Source organism: Mesoplodon densirostris, chromosome 2 (genome assembly GCF_025265405.1).
Source record: "Mesoplodon densirostris isolate mMesDen1 chromosome 2, mMesDen1 primary haplotype, whole genome shotgun sequence".
Taxonomy (NCBI): domain Eukaryota; kingdom Metazoa; phylum Chordata; class Mammalia; order Artiodactyla; family Ziphiidae; genus Mesoplodon; species Mesoplodon densirostris.
In genome coordinates, this window is record NC_082662.1 from 117,335,896 (window position 1) to 117,363,732 (window position 27,837).

Here is a 27,837-nt window from a genome sequence, read left to right on the forward strand (position 1 = left end):
AAAATACTACACTAAATAATTTTTATGAGCTTCGCACTTAAAGTCTACGTGGAATCAGTAGACAAAATTTTAGACCTACAAAAGGCAGAAACTTGAAACTAAAACATCACAAGACTTTCTTTTAAATAAATGAGTGGTTTGGTGAGGGAAAAAAATTACCCACAAGCACAGATAGATGGCAAGTAAGCTTGTGTTTGTACAAGCTTAGGGAAAATAGAAAGTTTCTTCTGAAACAACAAAAGCTCAGGACTGTGCCATGCTCTTGTGTGTGCTCTGGGAAATCCCAAATAAAGAATTATTATAAAAATTGGTCCTGGGCCAGTGACCACCCAGGGCTTAGAAGAAGTAAATACAAAATGGCTTTTGAGGGACACAGTCAGAAACCCAGGTCACATGGAATTCCTACACTGCACAAAAAGCTTCTTAATCTAAAATCACAAAACCCATCAACTTATGAAGAACAAGATTCAAAATATACAATAAATACAGGCTTTAAATACCTAAAACTTCAGAAGAACCATCTAAGAATTACAGTATATTAAATGTATTTAAACTATTTTAAGGTTGTTAAAATAATAAAGTACAGTTGACTCTTGAATAACACAAGTGTTGGGGGTCCCAACTCTCCATGCAATCGAAAATCCATATATAACTTTACAGTTCGTCCTCCATATCTGTAGTTCTGCATCTGCAAATTCAACCAATTATGAATCATGTAGTAGTACATGTATTGAAAAAATAAGATATATAAGTGGACCCACGCAGTTTAAACCCATGTTGTTCAAGAATCAACAGTATTAAGCCCATAAGAGTAAAATACTATAAATAATAAAAAGACAAATTTGAAAAGTTATAATAATAATATTTTTGAAAACTTAATGAGTGCCAAGTATACTTTTAAGCATTTTAAACAAATGATTTTACATAATTAGCAAAACAACGTCATATATTAGATACAATTGCTATCCCAATTTTAAGCATGAATAACACACAGAGGTTAATTTTCTTGACCCAAACTGCAGGACTGGTAAATGGTGAGGCCAAAATGTAAATTCAGACAACTCTTCAGAAACCATGCTTTAAAAATTTTGCTACTAATATCTCTGAGAAGAAAAAAAAGTGTAGTCATTGAAATAAGAAAGAAATAGGTTAAACTGATATAGCTGAAGAAACAATCAGTAAACTGAAAGATAGAGATTAGGAAATTGCCCTGAATGCGACAGGGCTAATAAAGAAATGAAAAATTGGAAGACTAATTAAGAGTCATGAGAATAAAGGCAGAAGGTCCAGAAAACTTCTAATATGAATTTCTGAAGGCTAGAATTAAAACAATGATGAGGCAATATAATAACAGAGATAATAATTAAGTATTTTCTAAATTTGAAGAAAACCATGAATCCTCAGGTTTAAGAAACATTTATCTCAAGTGAAATAAATTCATATTTAGACACAGCAGAGTGAAACTACATAAGACCAAAGATAGAGAGACTTAAAAGTAACCAGTGAGAAAAGACAGATTAACCACAAAGAAACAACAATTAAACTGAGAGAAATTTTCTCAAAGGCAACAATAGAAGAAGGAAGACCATGGAATAAAGTATTAAAACTATTGAGAGCAAATCTAAACTATCAGTCTTAAATTCTGCTTTTTCACCTTCTGGACAAATGAACTCACAGATTGTAGCAAAAAGAACTAGAAAGTAAAAGTTCATAAAGAAAGAAATTGGACCACAGTGACATTATCATCATAGCAGAATAAGAATTTTCTTCTGTCTTTCCTCCAAGACCACCAGTTTAGACAATCACCAAAGAACAAAAGAGTCTTGTGGAAATCCAGGAGTCCAGCAGAGAATTTCTGACACACTCTCAGAGCAAAAAACTCAGATGTTGGATATATTGAAGGGGAATATTGAGGTGTGCTGTGTGACTGAGTGGTGGAGAGCCACTGGGAAAGTGGCAGATAGGGCTCTCAGAGGGGACCAGAGGGGCATGAGTGCTACTAGCTGCATCACAGAATCCATCAGGATGTCTGCCTGTGAACCACAGGGGATGTCTCACCTGCAGATCCCTCCAACTGGCCCACAGGCACCAATAGCACTCCACAGGCCTCACTCACACATTCCTCCACTGCAGGAATGGTTCTTTACGTATGTTCCCAATAGCTGCAAAAATCAGCCTGTGAAGATGGCTAGTGAGCACACACAGAAAGCTGAACCAGCTCTGTGGACTTGGGAGAAATGACACAACTTAAGCATTCAGGACCACCCTAGAAAAAGCAAAAAGGAGTCTGGCAGCACCTGGCCTGGCAGATCAAGAGAAGGCATACAAGATTAAGAATTCTCTTACAAGATAGAACACGAAATGTGGATCAGGTACACCCATAGAAAAGTTCTAAGAAAGCCTTAGAATTCCTAGCAGGGCTGACAGAAAGTATTTTTCTCCCAAAATCAGCCAGTAAAGACTGGAGAAGGAGACTGCTTCCTCAAATGTGAAGATAGCAATGCAAGACCCCAAGAGATATAAAAATAAAGGAAATATAATACTACAAAAAGAATACAATCATTTTTTCAATAACCAGCTCCAAAGAAATATGGATCTGTTATTTATGCAATAAAAATTCAAAATAACTATTCTAAGGAAGTTCAGTGAACTTCAGTGAAGACAATACAGAAAGACAATTCAATGAATTCAGGAAAATAATATATGAGCAAAATGCAAAATTTAACATAGAGACAGAAATCTTTAAAAAGAAGCAAACAGAAATCCTGGAGCTGAAGAATACAATAAATGAAATAAATGCAACAGAGAGCACCAGTAATCGACTAGATCAAGCAGAAGAATCTGTGAAGTACAGAAGACACATTCTTTGAAATTATCTAATTAGAGGAGAATAAAGAAGAAAAGAATGAAAAAGAGTGAAGAAATGCTATGTGAACTATGAACTACCATTAAGGGAAATAATCTATTCATTATTGGAATCCCCAAAGAGGAAAGGGAGAATGGGGCAAAAAGCTCATTTAAAGTAATAATGGCTGAGAACATCCCAAATCTGGGGAGAGATTTGGGCATCCAGTTCATAAAGCTAATAGGCCACCCAAAACTTCAACTCCAAACAATCTTTTCCAAAACACATGATAATAAAATTGTCTAAAAGCAAAGACAAAGAAAGCATTATTTAAACAGAAAAAAAACCCCTCATACATAGGAACACCCATAATATTATCAAACCTTGCAGGCTAGAAGAAAGTGGGATGATATATTCAAAATACTGAAAAAAAAAACCAACTAAGAAAACTACTGGGAAAAGTTGTCCTTCAGATACAAAGGTGAGATAAAGACTTCACCAACAAACAAAAGCTGAAGGAGCTCATCACCCACTAGATCTGCCTTATAAGAAATGCTGAAAGAAGTTCTTTAAGTTGAAGTGAAAGGATGTTAATTAAGAACATAAAAGCATATGAAGACATAGAACACATTGGTAAGGGTAAATATATAGCCAAATTCAGAATACTGTAATACTACGATATGGTGATGTGTTAATAACTTAACTCTAGGGCTTCCCTGGTGGCGCAGTGGTTGAGAGCCCGCCTGCCGATGCAGGGGATGTGGGTTCGTGCCCCGGTCTGGGAAGATCCCACATGCCACGGAGCGGCTGGGCCTGTGAGCCTTGGGCGCTGGGCCTGCGCATCCGGAACCTGTGCTCCGCAACAGGAGAGGCCACAGCAGTGAGAGGCCCGCATACCGCAAAAAAAAAAAATAAAAAAAAACTTAACTCTAGTATAAAGTTTAAAGGACAAAAGCATAAAAATAAATATAATGATAATAATTTGTTAATAGCTACACAATACAAAAAGTGGTAAATTGTGACATCATAAACATAATGTGGAAGGAGTAAAAGGGTAGAAGTTTGGTATGCAATTAACTTATTATCAACATAAAATGGACTGTAATATCTATACGATATTTTATGTAAGCCTCATAGCAACAACAAAGCAAAAACCTACAGTAGATACACAGAAGATAAAAAGAAAATCTAAGCATACCACTATGAATAATCATCAATTCAGAAAGGAAAACAATGAGAGGAAGAAAAGAATAGGAAGCTACAAAAAGGCAGAAAATAATGAATAGGATGGCATTAGTAAGTTCTTACATATCAATAATTATTTAAATGTAAATTAATTCAATTCTTCAATCATAAGGCTGAGTGGATAATAAAACAAAGCTCAACTATATATGCTCACAATAGAAGCATGTCACCTATAAGGACACCCATAGGATCAAAATGAAGGAATGGAAAAAAATATTCTGAGTAAATGAAACCAAAAGAGAGAAGCTATATTTATATCAGACAAAACAGACTTTAAGTCAAAAGCTATAACATGAGACAAAGAAGATCACTATATAATCTAAAAGGGGTCAATTTATCAAGAAAATATAACAACTGTAAATATCTATGTACCCAAAATTGGGATGTCAAAATATATAAAGCAAATACTAACAGAAGTAAAGGAGAAATAAGCACCAACAAAATAATAGTTGGGGGCTTAACTATCCCATTTCTACAGTGGATAGATCATCCAGAGAATCAATAGGGAAACAGTGAATTGGAACAACACTACAGACCTAATAGACCTAACACACATATATAGAACATTCCACCCAACAGCAACAGAATACACAGTTATCAAGTACACATAGAACTTTTCCTAGGCTAGATAATATGTTAGGCCACTATACAAGTCTCAACAAATTTAAGGAGAAATAAATTATATCAAGTATTTTTTTCCTACCACAGTAGTATGAAACTAGAAATTAATAACAGGAGGAAAGCTGGAAATTTTACAAATAAATGGAAATTAACACACTTCTGAACAACTAATGGATCAAAGAATAAAGCAAAAGGGAAGTCAAAAAATATCTTTAGACAAAATAAAATAAAAACATAACACACCATTACTTGGGAATGCAGCAAAAACAGTCTAATGAGGAAAGTTTATGGCTATAAAAGCCTACATTTAAAAAAACATAAAAGAAAGACCTCATATGAACAACCTAGCATTGTACTTCAAGGAACTGGAAAAACAAGAAAAAACTAAGCTCAAAGTTAGCAGAAGTAAGGAAATAATAAAGATTAAGCAAAAATAAATGAAATAGAGAATAGGAAAACAATAGAAGAGAATAAGAAAACTAGAGCTGGTTCTTTGAAAAGATAAACAAAATTGACAAATCTGTAGTTAGATTAAACAAGAAAAAGAGGACTCAAATAAATAAAATTGTAAGTGAAAAAAGGAGACATTACAATTAATACCACAGAAATACAAGGGATCATAGGAAACTACTATAAACAATTATATTCTGACAAATTGGACAACACAGAAAAAATGAATAAATTCCTAGAAACATTCAACCTATGAAGACTGAATCATGAAGGGACAGAAAATCTGGAGACATCAGTAATAAATAGGACATTGAATCAGTAATCAAAAGCTTCCCCAAAAAGAAAAGTCCATGACTGTATAGTTTCACAGGTTAATTCTAGAAAGCATTTAAAGAAGAATTAAAGCCAATTCTTCTCAAGCTGTTCAAAAAATGGAAGAGAAGTAAACATGTACAAAAACATTTTATGCGGCCATAATTACCCAGATACCAAAGCAAAATAAGGACACTACAAGAAAAGAAAAGAAAAAAAAACTAGGGCCTCCCTGGTGGCGCAGTGGTTAAGAGTCCGCCTGCCGATGCAGGGGATACGGGTTCGTGCCCAGGTCTGGGAGGATCCCATATGCCGCGGAGCGGCTGGGCCCGTGAGCCATGGCCGCTGGGCCTGCGCATCCGGAGCCTGTGCTCCGCAACGGGAGAGGCCACAACGGTGAGAGGCCCGCATACCGCAAAAAGAAAAAAAAAAAAAAAAAAAAAAAAAACCCTACAGGCCAATATCCCTGATGAATATAGATGCAAAAAACAATCCACAAAATACTAGCAAATTGAATTCAACCACACGTTAAAAGGATCAAATATCATGATCAAATGAAATTCATTCCTGGGATACAAAGATGGCTCAACATATGCAAATCAACAACTGTAATATATCAATTTAATAGATTAAAAATTAAAACTATAAGATCATCTCAATAGATGCAGACAAGGCATTTGACAAAAGCTTTCATGATAAAAAACTTTCAAAATTGAATATAGAAGGAATGTACCTCCATATAATAAATGCCATATATGACAAATCCACAGCTAATATCATACTCAAAGGTGAAAAGCTGAAAACTTTTCTTCTAACATCAGGAACAAGCAAGAGTGGTCATTCTCACCACTCCTATTCAACATAATACTGGAAGCCCTAGCCAAAGCAATTACACAAGAAAAAGAAATAAAAGGTATCTGAATCAGAAAGGAAGAAATAAAATTTGTATGTGAATGACATGATTTATATATAGAAAACCCTAAAGACTCCACCAAAAATCTTCTGGAAGTAATAAAATACAGTTAAATTTCAAGATAAAAATAAATACACAAAAACTCAGTTGCATTTCTACACATTAACAACAAATTATCTGAAAAGAAATAAAGAAAACAATCCCATGTATTATAGCATCAAAAACAATACAATACTTAGGAATAAGTTTAACCAAGGGGGTGAAAGGTCTGTATATTTAAAACTATAAGACCTTGATGTAAGACATAGAAGAAGACATAAATAAATGGAAAGATATCCCTTGTTCATGTATTGAAAGAATTAATATTGTTAAAGTGTCCATACTACCCAAAGCCATCTATACATTTAATGCAATCCTTATCAATATCTCAAAGACATTTTTTCACAGAAATATAACAAAGAATTCTAAAATTTGTTTGGTGCTACAAAAGTCCCCAAATAACCAAAGCAATACTGAGAAAGAAGACCAAAGCTGGAGACATCACACTTCCTGATTTCAAACTATATTGCAAAGCTATCATAATAAAAACAGTATGGTATTGGTATAAAAACAGACACATAGACAAATGAAACAGAATTGAGAGTCCATAAATAAACTCATGCATATATGGTCAATTAATAATTGACAAGAGAGCCAAGAATATTCAGTGGAGAAGGGATAGTTTCTTCAATAAATGATGTTGGGAAAACTGGATATTCATATTAAAATAATGAAACTGGACACCTATCTTACACTACTCACAAAAACAAGACAAAAACAAACACATAGATACAAAGAACAGATTAGCAGTTACCAGAGGAAAAGAGGGTGGGGGGAGAGCAAAGTGGGTAAAGGGAGCCAACTATATGGTAGTGGACTGAAACTAAACTTTTGGTGTTAAGCACACTGTAGTGTAAATGGAAGTCAAATTATAATATACACATAAAATTTATATAATGTTATAAACTGTTACCTCAATTAAAAAAAGAGAAAAATAGAAGAAACACAAATGAGGAAAAAAATGAATAAAAAGAATTTGATAACTGGAAAATAAAGAACAACATGGTTAAAATGCTAAATTTTATGTTATTTATATTTTAGCAAAATAAAAAAAGGAAAAAATATATTATGATTTATCATATAACAGGATACTTCACAGCTTTTAAAATAGTACAATAATCTACATACAGACTTTAAAATATTTCATGATATTTTATTAAATAGGTATACTTCTAAATACCTATATATTCACATGTATGTAGAAGTGTTTCTACAGAAAAGTAGAAAAATATCTGCAGAGCTAAGATTTTAACAATGCTAAGCTTTTAACAATGGGTACCACTTGTGGTAACTTATAGGGAAGACTTTAACTTTTACATTATATACTTTTAAAGTGTTTTAATTTATGTGTTAGCTTATGATTGCTTTAAAATTAAAATACAGACTTCAAACCATATTATCATGTTTTCAAAAAGTTTGTGAATTAAGGAAGAAAACATATTCCTAAAGCTTTTAGAGGTTGCAACAAATACAGAACTTTGGATGTAGTGAAACCTATTGAGATTATATCTCCTTATAAATATGGGGGCGTCTAGATTGGCACCTAGATTGGCCTGACATACAAAATATGTCATTAAAATTTAATGTAACCACAGTGGTATTTTATGTAACTTTGCTTTAATTTTAGTTTGGTAACAGTGACCCCCAAATTCACTAAGTCACATATTTTATGTAGAAACAGGATGATTAACGTAAGGGGCAGGGCTGGAGCTCTGTACTGTCTAAGGAGAGAAAGCACTTGGACAAAAAATTATGGACACAGCTTTCTGTATGGAGCAGTCCCACAAAATCACTAACCTTGGGTTCATGCTTTCTAAGCTTCATTGTCCCTCTACCCCATGACCTCAAGTTCTTTTATTCCTGTCCTGTTTCCTCTTGTAAAAGGAACTCAGAGCAGAGTTTGACCTGTACCTGACAGAACCAATAGGAATCCGGTTCTAGTAACAAAGTTCTTCCCACTCCTGAGTTCATGTTGGTTCTCCTGGGTGATCTCTTCAAAGCTTGAGCCAACTTCACTTCACAGTAGATACAGGAATAATCTCATGGAGGAAAACGCCTGGATGAGGTGTACTGGAACGCTGATTCTCCCAGGATCTCTGAAGGACATATTAGTTTGGAGGTATAGGGTCATGCATGGTTTCCCAAGAGCAGAATCTTCTTTAACTTTACATAGCATCTTCATAGTCCACATCTGTAAGGTCTGCCTTCTTCAGCCTAGAATAGATGGCTGAGGAGTTCTAAAAGCAAAGGTACATGGATAGAACCTGAGCAGGGAAGACAAGTCTAACATGTTTCCCACAGATCCTCTTCCCCAGTCCTCTTCCAGTCAGCCTGGATGCACCCTATCATGGTGCACCACTCAAGACAAAATTTGGAGCCTCTTGGAAGACTGTGGCCCTAGGCCACCATTTTCAAAGGGCCTGCGTCCCACTGTTGGGTTACTGAGATGCTCCTGATGAGCTGCAAACTGACCCGTACAAAGCCTTCTCTCATTTTTATGAGTCATTGTTAGGCTGTTCCATGGACTGTAATTTTTCAAGGATGTCAGAATTTTGTATTCATAAACTAAATTTAGCCTGTTACTGGAGTTTATCAAGGACTTGAACTCTGTCCTGAGATATTTGGCTGCCACACCACACTAGACTCAAATACAAAGCACCTACTCTATTTGCACACGTGCAGAGTTGGAATTTATGCAATTTTCTGAAAGCATTTTTGTATCATCAGTGAAGTCTTGAATTGATCAAGGTTTAGAAATTATTGATTTTTTAATGACAAAAGTCACTTAGGTTAGCTTTATTCAATAGTAATTTAGTTTTTGACATGTTGTTTGGTTAACCTTATAGCACAAAATGATGTATGTATTGTTCAACAGTATTTCAGGATAAAGATTTTCAAATCTATAGAATTTTTAGACTAAGCATGCACTACAGTTTAGCTACGAACCTTCCATATGTCCATTGCTAAAAAAAGTATATGTGAGCCTCTAAAATTACCTTGTACAGTGACACTTTACTGTTATAATCAAATGTTCTTATCCCTGTGGTGTGAAGAGATAAGATAGGAGATAGACCATGAGATATCTTGTTTTTCCTAAGTGGCCATAATTTAAAAAATTTGAGAACCTGTCCCCAGAAGAAAGAGAGAAATATCATGGAGGAAAGAACAGGGATTCTAACTCACCTTATCTCCAGTATGCATCCCAGGGGGTTCTTCTGTGGAGACAAACATATGTGAGATTCCATTTAAAGTCCTTCATTAAATTAGTGTTAATAAAGGCTTCTTTCCCTCCTGTCTATTTCTCATGGACTTACTTCCATTAATATTTTCTGTCTCACTTTTCTGCCTATCACAAATATGACTCCTTACTGTACAGAGGAAAACTAGTACCTGGGGGGAGTGAGAGTCCACCAGCCCCTCCTGGCATTTGTACCTCTCAGCATTTCTGTGCCCATCAAGTACGGGATGGGACAACAGCCACAACTAGGCAGCTGTATTGGGGTGCTACAGGGAGTACATAGCTGGTACCATCTCAATGCTGCCATCTGACTGGGGAGTGAGATATACTACAGGAGGCCAAGTTAGCATCAGCACTGGCATCTACTCAAGACAGCTTCCAGACCAAAGGCCAATCTTCATATAAGGCACAGCAATGCTCATAGTCAGCTTCAAGAGCAGAAGCAGCAGCGCCAAAGAACAGAGCCACGTTGCCATACACAGTCACTGATTATCCTCCCTGTTCCAGGAAAGACAATAGTCAGAGACAAATTCACTCCCTCATGTCTCACCTGCTGCTGGTTGCTGTTCCTGCTGCACACAGTACACCAAAGAATAAACCTCATCCCCACTTACAACATTCACTGAAAGAGAAAAAAGGAGGCATCATGACATGACACAGTCCCTTCTTCCTGCCATTTAACTCACTCCATACCTACCACCTATCACAGCCATGAAGATAGATGAGTCATTTATTTGTAGAGGTGGCTAGGACACAGCAGGGTCAGATTTGGTTAATAGACATCACCTTATTGCTTCTTCCCCAGCTTGCTCTGCCTACTTTGGCCCAGGTCATTTGGGAAGCCTCACCATTTTCATAGTCAGGGTGTAGTTGCTCTGGGGCTTGTGAGTTGAGGTAGGTGGATTCTTGGGGTACAGGACTGGGAAGGCTCCTGCAAACACAGAAATGCATGCTATCTATCTGGGATAGCATCCTAGATGTCCCAGACATAACCATCTGGGATTATGAGTAAAACACTGAAGGAGAGAAGCATGTTACAAAGTGTCCTGAATAGAATGCTAATTTATGGGGAAATCAGCAATCAGCACAGCTGTCTGATACAAGCCCTATACTTGCACTGAGCAGGGCATTGCAGAGTATCACTGGAGTATATATTCCACAAATGTACGGTTCTTATTTGACAGCTTACTGTGGTATTGCCCACACCCAGAATAGTGCCATTCACATCATAAGTGCTCGGTAAATATTGAATGAAAAAATATTGATTCACCCCAGATGGCAACCGGTTGCTAGGCAGAACAAGCAGCTTGAGGAAGGGAAAGAAGAAAATGCTCTTGCATGTGCATCACCAAAAAAGTGCTATTCTGATTTGGAAAAAAATCTGTTTTTTGTTGGCAAAAATAATAACACAGTATAAAATGTATCAACTGGGCTTCCCTGGTGGCGCAGTGGTTGGGAGTCTGCTTGTGAATGCAGGGGATGCAGGTTCAAGCCCCGGTCCGGGAGGGTCCCACATGCCATGGAGCAGCTGGGCCCGTGAGCCATGGCCGCTGAGCCTGTGCGTCTGGAGCCTGTGCTCCACAGCGAGAGAGGCTGCAACAGTGAGAGGCCCGCGTACCGCAAAAAAAAAAAAAAAAAATGTATCAACTAAACACTGATATCCCCCAATGGAAGTATTTTAAAAATCTTTTCCTCTTCTAACCAACAAGGACCTATCGTATAGCACAGGGAACAATACTCAATATTTTGTAATAACCTATAAGGGAAAAGACTCTGAAAAAGAATATATAACTAAATCATTGTGCTGTACACCTGAAACTAACATGACATTGTAAATCAACTATACTTCAATAAAATAAAATCAAAAATAAATTAAAAAAAATCTTTTCCTCTTCTAATCTTCTAAGGAACTTCATCAACAATTTTTCAGTGTGTTTATTACTTATTTTCTGGCCTACATTATGGAAATGTGTGTATATCTTAACTACTCTAGGATACTTAAAACTCTCAAGATCTCTCCATATTTTCATGCTTTCTAGCACTCAACAAAATGACTTACAGACTCTCAGATATTTGTTGATTGAATAAATGCATGAAACTGATCAATATAATAGAACTGTCTTATTCTGCAGATTTAGTGAGGGAGACAAATTAGGAAAAATGATGAAAGGCTTTAAATTAATTAGTTAATATATAAAAGAAGAGTAATAGCAAATGAAGTTATCAGTGGAAGAACTCTGGAGTAGCAGTTTTGGATTTGACAAAATATGGAAAAAAGCTCATGAGAGAGAACAATTCAAAAAATTGTTTGAAATAGATTTTTCTACATTAACTGTGCACACAGAGAAAACAGAGGTCTCACCTGCGTGGATCCCTGGCTGAACGACTTCCTGCAAGTCAAACAAATGAACATACATGTCAATGAGGGAACTCTCTTTCTCAGTGCTTTCATACAGCCCTTGTGCAGGGAATGTGCCTTGTTCCAGAATGCCCATTGCAAGATGTCACTGTGTGCTCAGAGGACACCCTGGCAATTATTTGGGCAGATCCTTCATATTGCAGATGAAGAGATTTAGGTCCAAAATAATTAAGTGAGCTTCCCAAAGACAGTTAATACCAGAATTGGACTTGAGCCCAGGGCTCTGTACCCACACACATATAATATTTTTTGGTTTTGGTTTTAGAACCATATGACCTAATCCTATCATGACAAAAGGCACTGACATAGACACAATATAGTTAGGGTGACATCTCCAAAGATGCCCCAAAAGCTTGGAATTTAAGTAAGAATCTCACATTGTCCTCTCTTGCCCCATCTCCAACTTGCTCAATGGAGAACAGGAAACCAAGATTAAACATACAAATAAATAGGTAATAATTGATTGTAATAACATGTGAAGTTATTGGTACTCTGAGGAAGAATAATAGAAGAGAATTGTAAGCTTTGTAGTCAGGTGAAGCCTCTTGGAGAAAACGACATTTAAGCTAAAAAGTGAGAAACATTCAGCAAAAAGCTTATGTGTGGATGTGTGGGTAAATATTTCAGGGAGAAGAAAAACCATGTGACAATATTCTAAGGCAAATAAGAATTAGTGCAATGACTTAACCTGGGAGATTGTCAGTATAGCTAGAACTGCTAACTGTATTTCTCTTCTAAGTGGCTGATTAGTTATTTTAAGTAGTTACATTTTTGTATAAACATTAAACCACAGAATTACAAGGTATCAGTTTAACCTCAATTGATCATACGTGGGGATGAAGGGCTTTACTAAAAACTTTCACTACTTTAATAGGTGCCATTCCGTGTGCTGGGGCAGTGGGGATGGCTATAAGCAGATCTATAGGCAAGGTGGCTAATGGGATATATTCATCCTTATTAGTATATATGTCACAAATCTTACCTTATTTCAGTGAAAAAAAAGTCACAGTAACAAAATACCAATATCTATAAGTACAAACCTATTTTTCTCTTGAGCCAGCAGCAAAATAATAGGGCCATAGTGGTGGGACCAGAGATGCCAAGCAGCACCTCCATGACTCCTGAAGTAAGAACTTCTTTTCTGTCCTCCGTAGGCACTGAAGGGAGAGACCTGTACATGAGCTGCCAAGGAGAAGGGCTTGGGTTTGGAGAACAGATATCTTTAGTGTGGGTTGAGGCAAGGTCTGCTCTTCCTGGGGGAGATGGGGAGGTAGGACTTACTTATGCACCTAGGGACTTGCAGGTTATCACATTGATGAGAGAAGAGAGGCACCAGCTTAGATGTCCCCCATGCCCCCTCGGATATATCTCCCAGGACAGGACTACCCATAGAAGCCTCATCTTGGGTAGCACACCACCAGAAACTTTGTGGGGTCAGCAAAACTCTCCCAGAATGCTGAGAAAGAGACATTGACCGAAGTAGTTCCACAGCATGAGCTATACCTATGATATTGAGTGGTACCACCTCACTGCGCTGGGCCACCAGGCCATTGTTGGCCTCACAGTAGTAGTTTCCAGAATGTTCTGCAGTCAGAGAGAGGTTGAAAGACACTCCTCCTCCAGAGGGAGATGAGCTGCTCCCCAGGGCAGCATCCTCATGATAAAACTGGTACAGGATCGGGGGAGAGCCTCTCCAGACCTCGCAGTGAAGCTCCACCACATCCCCCAACACAGTCTGGGCCCCAGGAGCCCTGAGGGTGAGGACAGGGCGAGACACTGGAACTGAGAGAGACAGTAGACTGTCAGAGGGGGTCTCTGATGATGACAGACTCACAATCCCTGCCCACAGAGGCTCAGCGCCAGTTAACTTCCTCAGGGTGCCCCAGGGGAATATGCTGGTTGAGCAGAAAGGCAGTGGAACTTACTTCTGACAGTGATGCTCACCAGCTCACTGAGCCTGGGGCCATAGCCATTGTCAGCCGCACAGTAATATTGCTCAGAGTCACTCTCCCTCACCACAGGGATCTCAAACGTCGCCGTCAGTGAACGCTGGGTCTTCGTTTCCAGGTTTAAACCCAGGGCCCCTTTGTACCAGAAGAAGGTGATATCTCCTGTGCCCCCAGTGACAAAGCAGACAAGAACCAGCTTTTCTCCCTCCATCAGGTATCCACCTGGAGGTTGTATCTCCAAGCTCACATTACTGATGGGGATTCCTACATGAACACAAGATGACACAGGAAGGCCCTGAGTAGGGAGGGTTTCAGGGACAGGATAGGTGCAACAGTCCTGAAAGCAAAGGCCTCCGGTGAAGTCAACAGCTTATATTGTTTAAAGGTGGGGCAGGGAGCTAGTGGGCAGAGGGGGTCCTGCTGATTTGGAATTGGCATTGGTTGGGTTGATGGTGGTAGGGTAAGAAAGACACCATAATATTCCCATGGAGGCTACAGTGTCTTCTCCCTGCCTAAGACAGTGTGATTCCCAGAATGCTGATCTCTCAAACTCCCATTTTTCAAGGCACAATAGTGTAATGGTTACAAGTCTAGGTTACAAATCAAACTGCCTGGGTTTGAATGTTGGTTCCAGATCCTCTTGTGCGTGCTTGATCAAATTACTTAACTTCTCTGAGACTCAATTTCCCATCTGGAAAATGGAGAAGATAATGACAGTTGTCTCCTACAGTTGTGATGCTTCAATTAAACAACATGTGGGTCAGATTGGTTCAAGATGATGGAGTAGAAAGACATACACTCACTGCCTCTTGCAAGAACACTGAGATCACAACTAACTGCTGAACAATCATTGACAGGAAGACACTGGAACTCACTAAAAAAAATGCCCCACATCCAAAGACAAAGGAGAAGCCACAATGAGATGGTAGAAGGGGCATAATCACAATAAAATCAAATCCCATGATGCTGGGTGGGTGACTCACAAACTGGAGAACAATTATACCACAGAAGCCCACCGACCAGAGTGAAGGTTCTGAGCTCCACATCAAGCTTCCCAACCTGGGGTTCCAGCAACAGGAGGAGGAATTCCCAGAGAATCAGACTTTCAAGACTAGTGGGATTTGATTGCAGCACTTTGACAGGACTGGGGGAAAAGGAGACTCCACTCTTGCAGGGCACACACAAAGTAGTGTGCTCATCAGGACCCGGGGGAAGGACCAGTGACCCCGTAGGACACTGAACCAGACCTATATGCTAGTGTTGGAGGGTATCTTGCAGAGGCAGGGGGTGGCTGTGGCTCACTGCGGGGACAAGGACACTGGCAGCAGAAGGTCTGGGAAGTACTCCTTGGCATAAGCCCTCCCGTAGTCCACCATTAGCCTCACCAAATAGCCTGTAGCCTCCAGTGCTGGGTTGCCTCAGACCAAACAACCAATGTGGAGGGAACTCAGCCCCACCCATCAGCAGACAAGTGGATTAAACTTTTACTGAGCTCTGCCCACAAGAGCAACACCCAGGTCTACCGACCACCAGTCCCTTCCATCAGGGAGCTTGCACAAGCCTCTTAGATAGCCTCATCCACCAGAGGGCAGAAGTAAGAAGAACTACAGTCCTACAGCCTGTGGACAAAAAACCACATTCACAGAAAGACAGACAAAATGAAAAGGCAGAGGGCTATGTACCAGATGAAGGAACAAGGTAAAACCCCAGAAAAACAACTAAATGAAGTGGAGATAGGCAACCTTCCAGAAAAAGAATTCAGAATAATGAGTGAAGATGATCCAGGACCTCGGAAAAAGAATGGAGGCAAAGATAGAGAAGATGCAAGAAATGTTTAACAAAGACCTAGAAGAATTAAAGAACAAACACCTAGGATGATTAAAGAACAAACAAACAGAGATGAACGATACAATAACTGAAATGAAAAACACACTAGAAGGAATCAATAGTGGAATAACTGAGGCAGAAGAACGGATAAGTGACCTGGAAGACAGAATGGTGGAATTCACTGCCACAGAACAGAATAAAGAAAAAAGAATGAAAAGAAATGAAGACAGCCTAAGAGACCTCTCGACAACATTTAATGCACAAAAATTCACACTATAGGGGTCCCAGAAGAAGAAGAAGAGAGAGAAAATATTTGAAGAGATTATAGGTGAAAACCCCCCTAACATGGGAAAGGAAATAGCCACCCATGTCCAAGAAGTGCAGAGAGTCCCAGGCAGGATAAACCCAAGGAGAAACACACTGAGACACATAGCAATCACACTGACAAAAATTAAAGACAAAGAAAAATTATTAAAAGCAACAAGGGAAAAATGACAAATAACATAGAAGGGAATTCTCATAAGGTTAACTGCTGATTTCGCAGCAGAAACTCTACAAGCCAGAAGGGAGTGGCACGATATATTTAAAGTGATGAAAGGGAAGAACCTACAACCAAGATTACTCTACCCAGCAAGGATCTCATTCAGATTTGAAGGATAAATCAAAAGCTTTACAGACAAGAAAGGCCTAAGAGAATTCAGCACCACCAAACCAGGTCTACAACAAATGCTAAAGGAATTTCTCTAAGTGGGAAACACGAGAATAAAAGGACCTACAAAATCTGGGGCTTCCCTGGTGGCACAGTGGTTGAGAGTCTGCCTGCCGATGCAGGGGACATGGGTTCCTGCCCCGGTCCAGGAAGATCCCACATGCCACGGAGTGGCTGGGCCCGTGAGCCATGGCCGCTGAGCCTGGGTGTCCGGAGCCTGTGCTCCACAACGGGAGAGGCCACAACGTGAGAGGCCCGTGTATGGCAAAAAAAAAAAAAAATACACTAGCAAACAGAATCCAACAGCACATTAAAAGGATCATACACCATGATCAAGTGGGACTTTTCCCAGGGATTCAAGGATTCTTCAGTATATGCAAATCACTAAATGTGATACATCATATTAACAAATAGAAGGAGAAAAACCATATGATCATCTCAGTAGATGAAGAAAAACCTTTTGACAAAATTTAGCACCTATATATGATAAAAACTCTCCAGAAAGTGGGCATACAGGGGACCTACCTCAACATAATAAAAGCCATATACAACAATCCCACAGCAAACATCATTCTCAATGGTGATAAATTGAAAGCACTTCCTCTAAGATCAGGAACAAGACAAGGATGTCCACTCTCACCACTATTATTCAACATAGGTTTGGAAGTCCTAGCCATGGCAATCAGAGAAGCAAAAGAAATAAAAGGAATACAAATTGGAAAAGAAGATGTAAAACTCTTGCTGTTTGCAGATGACATGATACTATACATAGAGACTCCTAAAGATGCCACCAGAAAACTACTAGAGCTAATCAATGAATTTGGTAAAGTTGCAGGATACAAAATTAATGCACAGAAATCTCTTACTTTCCTATACACTAACAATGAAAGATCAGAAAGAAAAATTAAGGAAACAATCCCATTCACCATTGTAACAATATCTAGGAATAAACCTACCTAAGGAGGTAAAAACCCTGTACTCAGAAAACTGTAAGACACTGTTGAAAGAAATCAAAGATGACACAAACAGATGGAGAGTTATACCATGTTCTTGTATTGGAAGAATCAATATTGTGAAAATGACTCTACTACCCAAAGCAATCTACAGATTCAATGCAATCCCTATCAAATTACCAATGACATTTTTTACAGAACTAGAACAAAATATCTTAAAATTTATATGGAGACACAAAAGATCCCAAATAGTCAAAACAATCTTGAGGGAAAAAAACGGAGATGGAGGAATCAGACTCCCTGACTTCAGACTATACTGCAAGCCTACAGTAATCAAGACAATATAGTACTGGCACAAAAACCCAAATATAGATCAATGGAACAGGATAGAAAGCCCAGAGATAAACCCACGCACTTATGGTCAACTAATGTATGACAAAGGAGGCAAGGATATACAATGGAGAAAAGACAGTCTCTTCAATAAGTGGTGCTGGGAAAACTGGACAGCTGAAATTAGAACACCATACACAAAAATAAACTCAAAATGGATTAAAGACCTAAATATAAGACCAGACACTAAAACTCTCAGAGGAAAACATAGGAAAAACACTCTTTGACACAAATCACAGCAAGATCTTTTTTGACCCACCTCCTAGAGTAATGGAAATAAAAATAAACAAATAGCACCTAATGAAATTTAAAAACTTTTGCACAGCAAAGGAAACTGTAAACAAGACAAAAAGATAACCCTCAGAATGGGAGAAAATATTTGCAAATGAATTGATGGACAAAGGATTAATCTCCAAAATATATAAACAACTCATGCAGTTCAATATTAAAAAACAAACAACATAATCAAAAAATGGGCAGAAGACCTAAATAGACATTTCTCCAAAGAAGGCATGGCCAAGAGGGAAAACCTGCTCAACATCACTAAAAATTAGAGAAATGCAAATCAAAACTACAATGAGGTATCACCTCACACTGGTTAGAATGGGCATCATCAGAAAATCTACAAACAACAAATGCTGGAGAGGGTGTGGAGAAAAGGGAACCCTCTTGCACTATTGGTGGGAATGTAAATTGATACAGCCACTATGGAGAATATTATGGAGGTTCCTTAAAAAACTAAAAAGAGAATTACCATATGACCCAGAAATCCCACTACTGGGCATATACCCAGAGAAAACCGTAATTCAAAAAGACACATGCACCCCTACATTCATTGCAGCACTATTTACAACAGTCAGGTCATGGAAACAATCTAAATGCCCATTGACAGACTAGTGGATAAAGAAGATGTGGTACATATATACAGTGGAATATTAGCCATAAAAAGGAACAAAATTGGTTCATTTGTAGAGACGTGGATGGACCTAGAGACTACCATACAGAGTGAAATAAGTCAGAAAGAGAAAAACAAATATCGTATATTAACGCATATATGTGGAACCTAGAAAAATGGTAGAGATGAACCAGTTTGCTAGGCAGAAATTGATACACAGATGTAGAGAACAAATGTATGGACACCAAGGAGGGAATGCGGTGGGCGGGGGTGGGGAGGTTGGTGGGATGAACTGGGAGATTGGGATTGACATGTATACACTGATGTGTATAAAATAGATAACTAATAAGAACCTGCTGTATAAAAAATTAAATTTAATTTAAAAAATAGTAAAAACAATATGTGTGAATCACTAGAACAGGGACTATGGCATATGAACTGTCCAGAGACTTTTTGTAGTGGTCCAGGTTCACGGAGTTGAGTTTTGAGGAAATCTGGGAAAGCCCAGCTTTCGGAAGGTATTAGCAATTGCTTTATGGTATCATGGCTACATCTTTGAGAATGGGAGAGGATGTCAGAAACGTCAACCATGTTATATGGAATAACATGGTTCAGAATCACAAAACACCCTCATTCCTTTTTATCTGTCAAAATCAGACCTCAGCTTCTCTTCCATAAGGCCTTCCCCCATAGCCTTTTCCTCAAGTCCTCCTCTTACCACCTCAGTCAGATTTCTCCCTTCTTTGTAGTTTCTATTAATGGTCGACCTTTATGACACCACCACACATTTCACCCTAGTTGTGTAGGATGCCATTTAAGCATCAGCTTCTCATAGTCAGGGACAGCTATTTCCTCCACACCCTCCAGCACAGTGATGACACACGGTAAGGGCTTCCTAAAAATACTTTTGTTTGCTTGAATGCGAATAGCAAGGATAAGGGAAGACCCCTTAAGAACTCTGATAAAAAGAAGCTCAGGTACATGTCTCAAACAGCATCCATGCATGCAGGAGCAGAACACAACAGTCAGGGAAGACCAGCCTCATACCTCTGCCCTTCTCAGCCTACCCTAGCAGAGGCCCCCACCGGAACTCACCGTGTACTTGGATCTGGACTCTGCGGCTCCATTTGACTCCGAGTGGTGTTGCCTTTGCTTGACACCAGTAGGACCCTGAGTCTTCCCTCCACACAGCAGGAATCCAGAGCTCTGGGATGCTGTCCCAGTCCAGCCCTAGGGGCCTGCCATCTTTGTAGAAGCGGAACTGGAGCTGAACATCTAACTTCCGTGGAGGGGGCTGGGTCTCACAGGCCAGGGTCATTGAGTTCCCCTCTATGGGCCGAGAGGGGCTGACTATCAGGAAGAGCTCTAGAGGGAAGAGTTAAACACACATTCTAGGGTAATGGGGTTTAGAGATCCTGATGGGTGGCACTTTGTGTTCTCAGCATTTGCTCTCAGCAAGACTCAAAGGTCCAGCTCATTAGACATGCAGACCACTTCTCACATTACCGCCCTGCCCTGACATGGCTCATGGGCTTTCAACTGCTCACCCCCAGCACCTCCTGCCCCTGTGCAACATCACTTCTTTCTACAAGGCAACCCTTACCTTTGACTTGGTTATTACTCTTTGAAGTTTCTATCCATGAACTGAAAACACTTTTGGAGACAATGCAAGGATACTGATGACTGTCACTAGAGTTGGCATTGGAGATGGTGAAGCTTGAAGTTTTAAGAAAATATATTTCATTCATCCTTGTTATAAGCCATATTGGTCATTTTCTTCTGTTCCCATTCCCCTGATGTCTCAGACCCACACTATCTCTTTCAGAGATAGAATATGAGACATGGAGAATCAGTCTGGGAAATACTCAGAGGAACTCTATTTCTTCTGTACTGTTTCTCTCCTACCCCTTTTATTGCTATTCCTAATGGAAGGAAGAGGCATACATTTGCCTAGAAATACCCTGCATCCATACATCCACATGGCCCAGATCCCTTGATACAAACCTCTATACAAACCCTTATAGAAAGCATGTATCCCTTTTTGGCCATAGGGGTTCTTTTCCAGATGAATTAAAGATGAGTAAAGTTGTGTTCTGCTTTCCTTTCATCTCCTTATCTATCCCAGTTGCAGCAGCCCATGAAACATCGTAAGCCCTGATTGCGTTTGCTCTCAGGGCATTTGTTTATCCAACCCTCAGAGCCTCTGTTCTTTCGGAAGTTTTAATAGTATTCCTAAGAAAAGCCTCTTTGTCTCCTCATCAGATGAAAATGATGTGTTCTAGATCACTGAGGGGTGATTCCTAGTCCAGTATCTATAATCTCCAAGCCTTCCGACTGGAATGCTTTACCCTAGGACTTTTAAAAATTCAGTTCAACTGTGGTATCAAAATGTTTGCTGACGCCTGGAATACCCTGTGCATCAATCACTTTGTCTCCTTGGAAAACTGTAGTCCCCAGAGGACTGAGGAGCAGCACAGCTTCGAGTTCATAGCAGAAAAAGGAATAAAAAAAGGCATCTAGACACCTGTAACCCACTCTTTAGAATGGCTCTGGGGTGGGGATGGAATAGGACACTGGACAGGGCAGTTTGCATGGGTCCAGAGCTCAGTCTTGCAGCTTGGAGCTTGTTTCAGAAAATTCTCAGGCACAGAGACTACCTGGCAAATTCCTGGTGGCAGAAGCTTTGTTTCTTCATCCTGGATGTGGCTTTGGATTTTTGCTTAGGCTACGACTGGTCAGGCACATTTACAGAGTAAAAGCAGAGCCAAGCACAAGGCATCATGGAATTAACATAAGGCCTGAGTTAGACTTGGACAAACATGAGGTGAGGAAACCGGAAGCCTGAGTTGGTTCTGAGTATCTCTTGTTACAGGAATTCCAAACCCTGTGTTCTTAGTTGCACATGCAGCCTGTGCTGAAGTAGCAGGATAATCTCTTTTAACCCTGTGCTCATTGTTTTAAGCACAAGACAGCAGTCCTCATATATATTAGATTTAAACATACTTTAGTGGAAGATTTCTTCTGGGGGAAAATCTCCTCCTCTCCTCATCCGGTACAAGTAAGACTAAATCAGGAGCAAACTATGAAGTAAGTTTGCATAAACCAGAATCTGAGAGAGAAAACACACAAGGGTAACAGTTGTGGCTGCAGAGCAAGGCCGAAAACAGGAAGAAGGCAGCAGTCTACAGTTTGTACATGGCCCACGCATTGACTGTAATGTTGTTCTCCGTGGAGGCGTGACCTTGGCATTTTTTCCAACACTTCTGGTGGAGTACCCAGCTGGGAGTACACAGGTGCCTTGGAGCCCTTCTGCCAGAGGGCAGAGATTTTTCTATAACATCAACCTTCAGCACTCCCTGACTTCCTTGTGCAAATAGCATTACCCTCCCTAAGCTGGGATGTCCCAGAAAAAAAAGACTGTGGTCTTGAGAAGGTCAGAGCAAGACCTGCTCCATCAGCTGAGCATGTACATGTCACGTGCAGAGACTGGTGTGAACACAAGCAACCTGGGCCCAAGGGAGCCACTGTCAGCTGTATACCGGATATCAAACAGCCATCCACAGGCCTCCTGCACTGGCTCAAGTGACAAGACACCCACAGACCGTGAAGAAGAAAAGGAAGTGCAACTCACCAGTTGGTTCACAGAGTGGAGCTGGGAGAGAATTTAGCAGAGATCAGTACAGGGCAGCAAATCCCAAACATACCCAAAGTTTAACTCCCACGAGGGTTTTCCTAACAAAGCACCCTCCTTCATTTGTGCCCTTCCTCTCTTTTTTCTCTCTTTCCCTCTCTTTTTCTCTTTTCCCTTTCCTATCTTCTTGTTTTCTCCCCCTTCCCTACCCTGCTTCCTTCCTCCTTTCTCTCTGTTCCTTTCCCCACATTCCACATCAATCACCTGCTACAAAACGACACAGAGTTCTGTTTTATGATTGTAATTTCCAATAACTTCTCTCACCTGTGGTTATGAGATGGTGCCTTTGTTGTATAACTACTTAGCCTCTCCCTTCCTCAAGCCCATCATCCTCATTCCCTCTCTCAAAAGTCTGATGATCCAGCTCTAGACTTGCTGACTCATGGTAACAGTGGTCAGGCAAGGAGAGTGGACAGGCTTATGCTCAAAACATCATGTCCCTTTATTTAACAATTTCAGGGCAGAGGAGGCTTAGATCCAGAGAAGGACTTCAGATTTCTCCAAAGATTCTCTCTTATCCCAAGGATTTGACCATAATATTATGGCATAATGGTCAAGAACAGAAAATTCTGGGGAAAACGCAGCCTTTGTAGCCAGATGACATAGACTTGAATCCTGGCTCTTCCTCTTACAAGCTGTGTGACTCTGGGGAAAATGCTTTACCTCTCTGAGCTTTAGTTTTCTGTAAAATGGAGATAATAATAGAACTACCTCACATAGTTTTGTGAAAATTAAATGAGCTGATATCCACAAAATGCTTAGAAGAATGCCTGAAATTTACCTAGCATTTAATAAATATTATTTCACTATTATTATCTATTTTAGTTCAGTTTGGTCTGAGGTGCCTACTGTTTATATTAAATGTTTATTTGAATAATTAGTTCTTCAGGAAGGAGAAGGGAATCAATGAGGGCTAGTATGAAAATCACATTTTATTTATTCATCCATACCACAAATAATTTTGAGTGCCTACTATATACCAGGCATTGTACATTACACTTAGGTTGAAGGAATGAACATGAATGACAATCTTTTCTGTCAAGGAATTTACATTATATTGGGAGAGAGCCAATCAAAAAAATATATATGTAACATGATTTTAGAGAATGGTCAGTAATCTAAGAAAAGTACAGTAGAAAAATAAGTTACAGAGTATCTTGGGATGGTCTTGACTATTTAGATAGATGTCAATTGAGTAGAAACATGAATGAAATTAGAGAGCAGGCCTTCTGAATATTTGGGAAAGAGCATTCCTGGCAGAGAAACAGCAAACACAAAGACCTTGAGAAGGAATGAGCTTGTCCCAGGAAGAATGAGAAGGCAGGTGCACTGGGAACTGACTAGGTGTGGGGAACAGTGGTTAATACTGGTGTGTGAGAAGTAAGCAGGGGCCAGTCACAGAAGGCTTTGTGGGCTTGGTAATAGCTTTGGATTTTGTTCATGATGTAATGAAGAGTGATGGACAGTTCTGACTTAATTTGCATTTGTAGAATCATTTTTCCACTGCAGAAAGAACAGACTACAGACATGCAAGAGTAGCAGGGAGAACATTAGTGGGAGTTTAGTCTGGAACAGTGAGGATGGTGGCTCAGGCTAGGCAGTATTGGTGCTGTGAAGGGAACAGATCTCAGTATAAATTCGGAAGTAGAATCAATAGGAGTTACTTATGGATTGGATATAAAGTGTCAAAGACAGAGAGGAATTAAGTATAACTCCTAGATTTTTGGCCATAGCAACCAGAAGAATGGTGTGATGTTTACAAAAATGGAGAAGTGGTGGGGAGAAATAGGTTAAGTCCTATGGTGATGGTGATTCATGTGGAAGATCAAAGGATCTGTTAGGACATGTTGAGTTTAAAATGCATATTAGACAGTTGAATGGCAGTTGAATATATGAAAGGTGTTCAAAGGTGGGATCGAAGTCGGAAAAATAAGCTTGATTTTAAGCTGTTTAAGCTTAAAGTGACTAAAATGTATAACTTAGGGAATGAGTATGGATGGAGAAGAGAAGTCTACGTACCAATCTTGAGAAGCTCAAATATTTCAAGGTCAGTAAAGCAGCAGGTATTAAGTTAGAAAGAACACCATCAGAATACGGTATTTAGAAGCCAAGTGGAAAAGTATTTCCAGGAGAGGGAATGATCAACTTATGTCAAATACCCCTTGAGATGCTGAATAAAATGAGAAATAAAAATTGAATCCTGGGTGAGGCAACATAGAGGTGCTTGATGATATTAACAAGAGCAGTTTCAGTGGAGTGGTGAGGACAAAGATTGATTGAAGTGGATTCAATAAAGGATAAGGAAGAACTATAAGGACCTAAAACAGTTTAGCAGTTTCCAGGGGTTAGGAATGAGGAGGAGTTGACTCTAAAGGGATTGAGGGCATGAAGGAATTTTTCAAGTGATGGAAATCTTCTGTATTTTGATCGTGGTGGTAGTCATATGATGCTAAATCTTTGTCAAAAATCATAGACATTGCATCAAAAAAGTGTATCTTACTGTAATGTAAATTAAAAAATGAATTTTAGAAAGAAAGGATGGGAGGAGATCAAGTTAAGATAATGACTCACTGAAAACTATAAAAGGATGTGCAGAATGGTGAAGCAGACGGAGGTCACATTTCTATTATTTTAAGATAGAAGATATTATGGCATATTTGTACACTTACAAGAATAATCCAGGATGGAGAAATATTTTGATGATGGAGCAAGAGAGTCTGGGACACAATGCACAAGTGGAGAGTCCTGTCTTCAATTCGGATGAGGGAAAATATATCCACAATAGGGAGAGAAAAAGCAGAGTATGTAAATGCAGAGGTGGGCAGGTTGATAGATACAGCTGTATAGAGATGAGGACATTTTCTTTCGATTGCTTTTATTTTTCTCAGGTTATAAACTAAGAGTAAGAAGAGAAAAGTTTGAGGAGAAAGGAGTGGGTATGAGGAAGTGGTCATCAAGAATGGAAGAGCAGGGCTTCCCTGGTGGTGCAGTGGTTGGGAGTCCACCTGCCGATGCAGGGGACACGGGTTCGTGCCCCGGTCCGGGAAGATCCTACATGCTGTGGAGCGGCTGGGCCCGTGAGCCATGGCCGCTGAGCCTACACGTCCGGAGCCTGTGCTCCGCAACGGGAGAGGCCACAACAGTGAGAGGCCCGCCTACCGCTAAAAAAAGAAGAGCATTGACTCTGAAAGAATAGGAGGATTGCATGTGGCACCTGAGATTGGTGGTCCTACATTTAAAGAAAGATAAGTCAGCAGGATTGTACCTTTTGTTTAGAGTCACATTCAGCTGCTTAGGCACAGGTGTGAAGCATGCAGAAAAGTGTGTTAGTCAGGAAAGTGCTATGGGGAAGAGGGATGAAGGTATATCCAAGGGAGTACTGTGATAAACTACAGAATCTAAGTACTGTGAGAAGTGAGGACATGGAGTGTAATAATTTGACAGGGGAAAAGTAAGCCTGGAGAGGGGAAGGCACATTGAATATGGAGCATTAGAGAAAGTGAGCTGGAAATGCAATGTAGTCGGGTAGGGAGTTGGGTGCTGAAGTCAAAGATTTTGGAAGTGGGACAGTTGTTGGTAATGATAAGTTCTAGGGTTTGATGGTAGAAATGGGGAGATCAAGGAAGGATATAGGAAAATCACGTTGATGATAAGAAAGGCAAGGAACTGAGAGGCTGATTTGTTGTTTGAATTATCTTTGTGGCTATCGAAACCACCAAGAACAAAGTCAGAATCAAAAGTGGAAAGAAAGACAGAAAGTGAACACTTCCTATGAGATAAAAACTAAAATGATAGTTTTCTTCCAAAATCTGGCTTTCCATTATCTATGACTTTCTGCCCAACTCTAAGCCCTCAGTGGGAAGTAAAGATCTGAGCATGCCTGACCATTGTCAGGCAGAAACTTAGTCCTGAGAAGTCCCAATGCTCTTCAGGAAGCCGGGCGCCAGGGAATGGAATCCTATACCCTTTTCTGAGTTCTCCTACTCACCACAGATCAACAGCAAGAGCCTCAGCAGCATGAGGACCAGGTCGGGGGACTGGAACTGGAGGTGCTCTCTCATCGAAAAAAGAATTCACCTTAGAATCAGGAGGCAGTGGCTTGTCAGAGGTTTGAGGAAGTCGGGATCAGAAGTCACACAATCGAAAGCACACATTTACAGAAATAGAGGAACAAGAGCCTTCTGATGGCTAATCTCTATTTCCTCAGCTGTGGAGGCCAAGAAAATTAAATATAATCCTGTTTATAGTTTGATTCTATTTCCAAAATGTGAAGATAATGCATATTAATACACCAGCTCCTTCTTCAAGAACACAGGTAGCTCAAAGGAAGTTTCCCAAAGGCAGTTTCTAACTTTGACGAGCATCTCATCAGGCAGTGGTGCTGCTGAAATTCAAACGGCATGTCTGTCATCTTTGATAAAGATGTCTCCTCGACCATATCTAATCAGCACATCCTTTTGTCTCACAGCAGCCTCTATCGTAGTCACGCTATGCACAAGAGTCAGTAAGGCGGGGACCGATGGGCTGTCACCCAGGCTATGTGTAATGTCTGACAGTTGTTGCACAGGATGATTTTTAGGATCAAGCTATCCATAAAATACTAGCTTGCATATTTAAACGTTCACAGTGTACCAATAAGGGAGCATGAAACAGCTGAAAAATAAAATCATGGGAAATTACAACCTGGGCAATATTTATAAGTGAAATACAGGAAACAGGCATATGCAAATTATCTTCTGGGCATTTGGGGTCAGTTCACCATTATCACTAACCCTGGCACTTGCAATATTGTTCCCCCCCTCACCCAAAATCAGGATATTTATAATCTCTTCCATTTCTGCCTTTAGCACCTTGTGGCTACCAGATCTCCACACTTGAAGCCTGTATTTAATTCAGATTGTGGATTAGAGGGGAATAAGACATCTTAATTTTCAACATTTCTTGAATCTTGGAGTATCTAGGCATAAGAATGTGTAGAAGCTAAGATATTAGGGACCTGGGAAGATGTTATTCAGTAATGACTTCCAAGTCCAGGTATCCAGTCTGAAGAGGAACACTGAGAAAAGAAACAAACAGTCTTGTAATAACCTAAATGGGAGAAGAATTTGAAAAAGAATAGATATATGTTTATGTATAACTGAATCACTTTGAAACTAACACAACATTGTAAATCAACTATAGTTCAATATAAAATAAAAACTTTAAAAAAGAAGAAACAAAAAGTCAGTGATGTGCAAAGCTGGAGGGAAGAGGGAGCAATGTTGGGGACCAGACTAAAGAC

General features: G+C 39.6%; 1 protein-coding gene across 1 annotated transcript; it reads right to left on the reverse strand.

The window, feature by feature from the left end:
* Positions 1-8,650: 8,650 nt before the first annotated feature.
* Positions 8,651-26,575, reverse strand: FCRL1 (Fc receptor like 1). The gene is made up of 11 exons (XM_060120332.1): positions 26,545-26,575; positions 22,497-22,517; positions 19,961-20,230; positions 14,068-14,355; positions 13,646-13,924; positions 13,183-13,299; positions 12,086-12,113; positions 10,572-10,654; positions 10,274-10,345; positions 9,669-9,700; positions 8,651-8,722 (listed from the first exon to the last, which is right to left on the reverse strand). Exons 1-11 carry the CDS (start codon positions 26,573-26,575, stop codon positions 8,651-8,653), a joined length of 1,293 nt encoding a protein of 430 aa, XP_059976315.1.
* Between the last annotated feature and the right edge of the window lie 1,262 nt (positions 26,576-27,837).